The following is a 7,500-nucleotide window of genomic DNA, read 5'->3' as shown; positions in this document are numbered from 1 at the left end:
TCTGTATAAGTGAAAAAAGTGCTGCGCAAGTTGTGTGGGAAATAGCAAAGAGAATTGTCTTCTAATAAAAGGAAAGGTAAAGAAGAGTGGGATGTTTGGCTAAAGAAACAGACACATTACAGAAAGACAACAACATGGTCCTTTTAGAGGAAGTGCCAATCAGTACAAGTAGCCAGAGCAATAAGGCTAGCAGCACGAGCGGAAATATGTCAAACTGCTCCCATACCCAACACACGTCGCCTCAAAGCACAACAAGGTGTTACTGCACATGTGCAGCACGACAACACACACACACAGCAACGTGGGGACGTCAAAGAGAGCGACCACCGCATCCGTCGGCAGTCTCGATAGCACAAGAAAAACTAACAAGCAAGAGCAATGTCAACAACAAGCGGTGGACGGCGATGCCGAGATACACAGGAGCATAGAATAACAAAATGGGGCCACTATATTTTATTATAGTAGCAAATACTCGTCAAACCTAAAAAAAAGACAGGGACTACACTCATTTCTCGTAATGCACACAAGCTAGCCACACCAAATGGAATAGAATCCACGTACTAGACACAAAACACACATGTATCACCAACAGTCGACAGGACAACAGATCAAATAAACCACAGTGCTCGGTTTCAAGTGCAACCACCACACTCTAAATTTATCGCGCTACACGTCTGGAAATACCTGTTCTTCTATTATTCTAAGTGTCCTCTACGCGGAGAGTCCTCGTGTTGAGAGTATTTTTTTGTATGTGCCGTAGAACCCCCTAGAGGCAGTCGTGGAAAAAGTTTCCCATCACTCCAACGATTACCTGTGATGATCACGTCGATCTTACCAACTCCATATGCAAGTTGTAACTAATGCATGAGGCGTGAAAGATAACAGAAAAACACTAGAGGTATCGTTTTTTTTTTTTTTGCTTACATTTCATTATGCCATCGTGTTGTATCCTTCTAGAAGAAAAGCAATATTCACCTTGTTTCGTGTCTGCCCCAAACCACTCTTCCTTGAAGGAGAAGAACCAACAAAAAAAATCTATTTTTGGTTTTTGCCAAATATCAGTGTTTCAGATGAAATCCATTAAAAATCCATAAACCAAAGAAAAAAAAACATAGAATCAATCCCACACCAATTTCTTTGCGAATTTACAAAGTGGCTGTATTTGAAGTCCCGCAGCACCCAGATCCACCCGCGTGGAGGGTAGTAAAGGGACAAGCTGGGATAACAAAAACAAAAATTCACTCGCCCCTTTCAACGCGATATCTCCGCATTCAAAGCACATAATAGGAAAAAAAAAGGGTACATACAGAAACACTCTCTTGTCTATTTATCCTTATTTGGTTACACATTTTCTTAGAGAAACGTCTAGAATAGCCTTAAAAAAACACACAACATTAATAGTGAAAAGAAAATGACAAGGGAATTTTATTCTTTTTTATCTTCACTCGGGTAAGCAACTACACCCTATCGCCAGAAAAAAAATTAAGTCCGTAGGTTTGATTTCAAGATGGTCCATACTTGTAGCTCTACTTTTTATTATATCACACTTTTGTAAAATTAAAAAAAAGTTCAGATGGAAATTGGATGAAGAAGAAAGATAAAAAGAAAAGTAATATAAAGGTATGCAAGATTCTCTTTAGTTTTATTATTTCTTTCACGCCTAACCGAGACTGTGTAACGAAGAAGAAAAAAAAACCAACGCATTTCTGCACCACCTCAAGTTACCCTCGCCCAGACTATCTTCACCGTAGTGCAGTTTGCGTCATCGTTTCAAAAGAGAGAAATATATATATAATGAATCCTATCAATTGGTTGTTGTTGTTTTACTGTTTAAGACTAAAAAGTCAATATATAAGCATCCTTACATACCGAGCGGAGAAAATAAGGAGAAACACACCGATTGCATTCACCTAGACTCGATCATCCCTGTCCAGTATTTTTTAGTTTGTACTAACGTTTACGTAACCTTCTTAGTTCCTTCCACAGGACTAGATCCTTGTGGTGATTCTCGACCGCTTCGCGATGCACTCAACAATGGCTGTGGGTCTTGTTGGCGGAAGTACATCAACGGTAGTGCAGCAGCACCGCCAAACAACAGTGCAGATATCAGAATTAGAAATCCTCCGAGTACATAGACACTGCGATCACCGCCAATCCTAATAATGAGGTAACCAAAGAAAGACGTCAGTGCGACACCACAGAGAAGGACCAACACACCAATCACAACGAGAGCCCCAGAAAGCCACGCAGACATCGTTATATATATATATATATATATATATATATATCTTTATCTTTACCTTTTCTACTACCTTGTATACCTTCAATCACAATAGAAAAGAAAAAAAAGGTATGTGGTGGTCATAACCGCCATCCAGGCATAAGAGCAAAACACATGTATAACGCAAATATAACACACCCACAACCCACCAATATTTTCACCAAAATAAAAATGTAAAGAAAAAAGAGAGAGTGACTGCGTGAGGCAGACACAATAATAGAGCAAAAATGAAAAAAACCAAAAGAAATTCATGACTTAATGTGGCTGCGATGCCTGAAGACAGTCACATCCACTTTATGGTTCATAACGAGTATTTATTATATGGTGAAAGTATGGTGTCGAAGCATTCATTGTTTGCATAGCCTGCAGCTTGCAATTAGCAATAAAAAAGAGATTATCACACAAAACCCAACACACACAAGGTGCATGGGGAAACGCAAAAGAGAAACACACAGCTGCACACACACACAGTGCAAATTAATTATGAAAAGAAAACACACACAAAAAGAAAGAAGGGAAGAGTGTATAAAAGAATGTGTCTGCAGAGGACTGCGTGCCTGTACTGATGCACGGCGCGGGAAAACACAAAGCACCACGCCTATTGGTTAGCTTGAGGAGCAAACCACCATATGCAGCAGAACAGACACGCACACACAGAGCACCACACAGGGGGAAAAACAAAACAATGAAAACAAACAAAATGAAAAGAAAGCCGCAATAATCATGTGAACATGTTCAGGAGACAAGAACACAATTCCCTACGGTGTGCTTCATGGGAACACGGATCAGCACACCACAGTGCAGCCAACCACACACATCAGAAGAAGCAACAATGGACCGTGCACTAATACGGGGGATGCTACTTCTCTCTCTCTCTCTCTCATGAGTAGCATCCAAACGGATGTGATCTGAAGAAATAGAACCAGACGGCGTTTTCTGAGAAGATACGAAAAGTGCAGCAGCAGCAGATGAGGCATTTAGTGTTTCTTTCGCTGTATTTGGTATACTGGAGTGCACATTCCTGTCGGTTTTCTCCGATATCCTTTGGTCATTTTTGTACTCCACGTTCACCGTTTTTTTTTTTATCTACGGTTTGTGGACTTGTAATTTGCACATTTGCTGGGAATGTAACATCGTTCTTGCTTGTTCGATTCCTCGTATTGGTATTACATTCCTCTGTGCTTTTCTCTTCTAACACTCCAGTTCTCATTTTTGGCTCAACATCACTACGTTTTTCTTTTTTCCGAAGCCTTCAGTGCAGCCGACCTTAGGTTTTGGATTGCCTCTTCCACTAGTTTAGTCACTTGAACCGCCGATTCTACTTCTCTTTCTGCTATCAATGTTTCCGTTCTTGCTGTTTTAACAAGAGAATGTAGTACAGACGCGAATTTTTCAGCTTCCGTGATCTTGACAGAACTTTCTTTGGCCCTAAGGGACTTTTCTTCCCTCGTTCCTAAAGATTTCTCAGTCCCACCTGCGGAACGCACAAAAACCGCTGAAATATTATATATCACAGATGCAACCTTCATGAGCTTATTTGCTGCAGTAAAAGCGGTATCTGCTGCGGAATTGGCCTTAGAAACGGCTTCCTTGACTTGTTGTACTCTCTCTATTACTGTATTAACGAGTTCTCTTGCTTCGTCCTCTTTCCTCTCTACATAATTTATATCAGCTGCATTCATTTTCATTTCTCTTTTGGTTTCCTTCAGAAAGACATTGACTTTCTCAGTAACATCTGAAAGAGTTGAAGCAGCTTCTCCTCACACTTTTGTTTCTTTTATCAGCGGATCAACAGTTCTCTTTGCTTCATTATGACTTTTCTTAACCTCTCATTTAAGTAATATTTTTAACAGATGCCGCCAATTCAGCTCCTGCAGTTACACTTCCACTTTCCGCATCGGACGTATACACACTCAAACAACACTGAAGAAGTACCAACAAGAACACCACGCGACGCAGTTGAACAAACGTCATTGTCATTCAATGTCACTGTGGGTTGCTTGGGTCTGTGGTAACAAGGAAGAAGAGAAGAGACGAATAGTTAATACACAAGGCAGAGGACACGCAAGAAAATACACTCCAGGAGTTACACATATATATTCAAATCGGACCATGCAACCACAAAGAGGGGGAAAAAGCAGAATCAAAACAACAATAAATAAACGTGTGCACACGCACTCCAATACCTTTCGGTATTCATGCACAACGTGCCCGTGGTCTAACTACAGCAATATCACCATCACACGCCTCAAACAACATCTGTGGGAAACCCAGTGTAAACCGTGTGCGGAGGTGCATTCAAGTGAAGAAGCTCCATCTCACACCACACCATTACACAATTATTCTCCGATTAATGTCAAAGGAGAGAAGGCACTCCATCAGCCAGCAACACACCTACACAGCAACTACTGCAGTGGTTGTACACGGTGTATACAATGGCAGTACGAATACACTTGCACCGGAGTGCACCAACGGCTGTCACTACTTCCAACACCATCCACAGCTCATGGGCATAGTACAACAGTATGCATATGAATCTCCACCTGTGTGTGTACACCTGTCTTATGTGCTTCTCATACTCCAGAGTGTATGTCTCTACGGAAACCCCAGAACAGAAGAAAAAGTGCCGGGATGCTCTGGCCACAACAAAAGGCAGCAAACACAACGATACCAGAAGAATAACCCAACACCACTCTCAAACAAAGCAGCACCATGTCTCCAAGCCAACAGATGCCTCAGAGAGAATAACTGTCGCTTCACACCACAGAAGTCAGAGATACAGGTGCCGTTCATAGTACCGGAGACTGCAACCATCGAACGTTGTAAGAAAAGAACAAAGACACAACAAGAGAGAGATGTGTAGCAACAACAATAGCAACAAGAGGAGAAGAATCTATTATTTCTCTCGTTCTTCTCTTAAAGAGAAACAATCACAGAGAATAAATAGAAGAAAAAAGGACATCTCCCCAAAGAGTGAATAAAGGAATCGATAAACCACAGTTCAACCATTCTCGACGCCTTCAATAATCAATACTTGTAGAATCAACATCAAAAAAATAATAACAGAGGAGAGAACCACTTAGTTTGAGTGACACGAAATTATCACTAACAATTAAAGTACTTTTGTAAATATAATTCCTTTCCTGGTCAAGGTCTTGTTATATAACTGAAGAATAAAAAAGTAGCAGATTAATATGTATGTCCTTTAACTTCAATTCGTAATACAAATAGCATCGTTAATCATAGGAAAGAATATTCAATCCCATTCCATAGGGCTACTAAGGGACACATCAGGTATGAAATACAATTTGATGGATCCAATGGTCCATTCTCCAAGGGATTCATCGATTCGGAGAAATATTCGAAATAAACTGCACGGCAAAGAAAACAGAAAAATAAAAGACACTCGTAAAATAAACATCACATATCTTCACCGTACAATACACAAAAAAACAGCCACCTAATTGCCTCACAACCGCCACGCGCTAATTACACATATCCTATTAGAGAAATTTATTCTTATTACAACCGTTGAGGGGAAAAATAAAAAAACAGACGCAAAAAAAAATCGGCGAACACATACCCTCGAAAAAAAAAACTGGTCTTCCCTGTTACTTTCCTTGACTATCTTAAAAAATATTTGCTATTTATATTTTTCGATTTTTAAGATGTTTGTTCTACTTTCGCTTGTATTTTCAGAATAAATGTAACCTATAGAAGTTCACCATTCCACAAACCCACATGAGTTCATTGCACTCTAGAAAAATTGCTTTAAAAACGCACGAGTGAAGCAACGGAATAAAGTACACATGAATAATTAGCTACAAGAGACTAAAGACTGAATGGCCTCATGACACCAATTTGTAACAAAATAAAATCTCAAGTACATAAAGTATACAAAAAAAAATGTAACAAAACATCCGCTATTAACCCTTATCCAATAATGTCGTCTTGAAACTTTTGTAATATCAAAAAAAAAGCTATGGAGTTGATATGAAAAAAATCAACATCTAATAAAGAAAATCAACAGAAAGGGCTTCTACGTGCATTTCTTTTATCTTAAATAAATCCAACAACGTCTTTCTGAAGGACTTTAAGAAAAATATATCTTCCACAGCACATACACGGCAAAAAAACGGTAACCAAAGGGTTCAACCAAAAACCATTTCTACAACATATTAAAGAAAAAAAAAAGAAAAAATAAAAATCATAAAATAAAAAATGTTTCTCGCCATTCCAACAAAAACCTAAAAAAAACCCACGAACGCGCGAAAGAAAAAAAGATAACCAGGTGACAACACCCCCCCCCCCCCCACCACAAAAAAAAAAACTCAAAAAAGAGCGAAATATTCTTGCGGGGGAAAGAGTTCCCATGGGGGAAACCCCTGGCGACGAGATGCTGCCTTATCGCGGTGCCAGGGTTGAGCACCTGAATTTATTCAGGGAAACCAATAGCACCCAACAAATTTTGAGGGAGGTTGCCTCCTAAAAACCCAGGTCAAAAATTTATTTTTGCTACATGTGTTTTTCGGAATACTATTCCTTGCTGATGTTTGGCCGTCGAGAGTTGGTGCCAAGGTCCATTGCCTCGTATTTTTCGGGGGAAGCCATGGGCCAGCATTCTTCTCTCCTGGGGGGTTTGTGGGTTCGTAAGCTACAAACGTCGCACAGTGCTTGGACCAGCCGCGTCGTGCTGGGACAAAACTTTAATCCGAGAAGGCCCTGGGGCACACACCAGCGAGCCCTCAGCAGCGGTTTCTTTTACATATTTCACCTTTGTGTGAATGCTGCTGGGGAGAGGCGCGGTCCCTAAAGATATGGTAACAACTATGCGCTCCCGTGTTGGGAATTGGATTCTTTTTGCCCCTCTGGGCTGCCCGAGCGGCTAAATCCAATTCCCACCACCGACGAGATTCATCAGAATCCCTTTGCCCTACGCACTTCAAGCGCATAGCGGTATTATAAAAAACCAAATATGCATACACACGTATATTTAATATAAAATAATGAAAAAAACACATGTATAAACCATTGTTGATGGCCGCAACGTTGGGGCAATACCCATGGGGGCGGGAAGAACAAAAAAAATGGGTGAAAGCATCGTTATGGATGAAAATGTTCCTATGGGGGAAAGTGTTCGTGTGGTGATTGCCGTTTTCTGTGCATGAGAAACTTTTGTTGTAGGGCGGGTCTCTTCTTTAGAGGGTTCCCCCTGCAAC

The 7,500-nt window shown here is 40.5% G+C and overlaps 2 protein-coding genes across 2 annotated transcripts; one reads left to right on the top strand and one right to left on the bottom strand.

The window, feature by feature from the left end:
- Positions 1 to 3,507: 3,507 nt before the first annotated feature.
- LSM04_002165 (uncharacterized protein) lies at positions 3,508 to 4,579 on the bottom strand (the record flags this gene model as incomplete). The annotated part of the gene is made up of 2 exons (XM_067334687.1): positions 3,508 to 4,034; positions 4,486 to 4,579. The coding sequence occupies 2 exons, from the start codon at positions 4,577 to 4,579 to the stop codon at positions 3,508 to 3,510; spliced, it is 621 nt and encodes a 206-aa protein (XP_067191632.1).
- Positions 4,580 to 4,634: 55 nt separating this feature from the next.
- Positions 4,635 to 5,144, top strand: LSM04_002226 (uncharacterized protein; the record flags this gene model as incomplete). Its single annotated transcript, XM_067334686.1, has 1 exon — positions 4,635 to 5,144. One exon carries the CDS (start codon positions 4,635 to 4,637, stop codon positions 5,142 to 5,144), a length of 510 nt encoding a protein of 169 aa, XP_067191637.1.
- Positions 5,145 to 7,500: the final 2,356 nt, after the last annotated feature.

This window comes from Trypanosoma melophagium (assembly GCF_022059095.1).
Source record: "Trypanosoma melophagium isolate St. Kilda chromosome Unknown ctg22segment0, whole genome shotgun sequence".
NCBI lineage: Eukaryota > Euglenozoa > Kinetoplastea > Trypanosomatida > Trypanosomatidae > Trypanosoma > Trypanosoma melophagium.
This window is presented reverse-complemented; position numbering and strand designations above follow the sequence as displayed.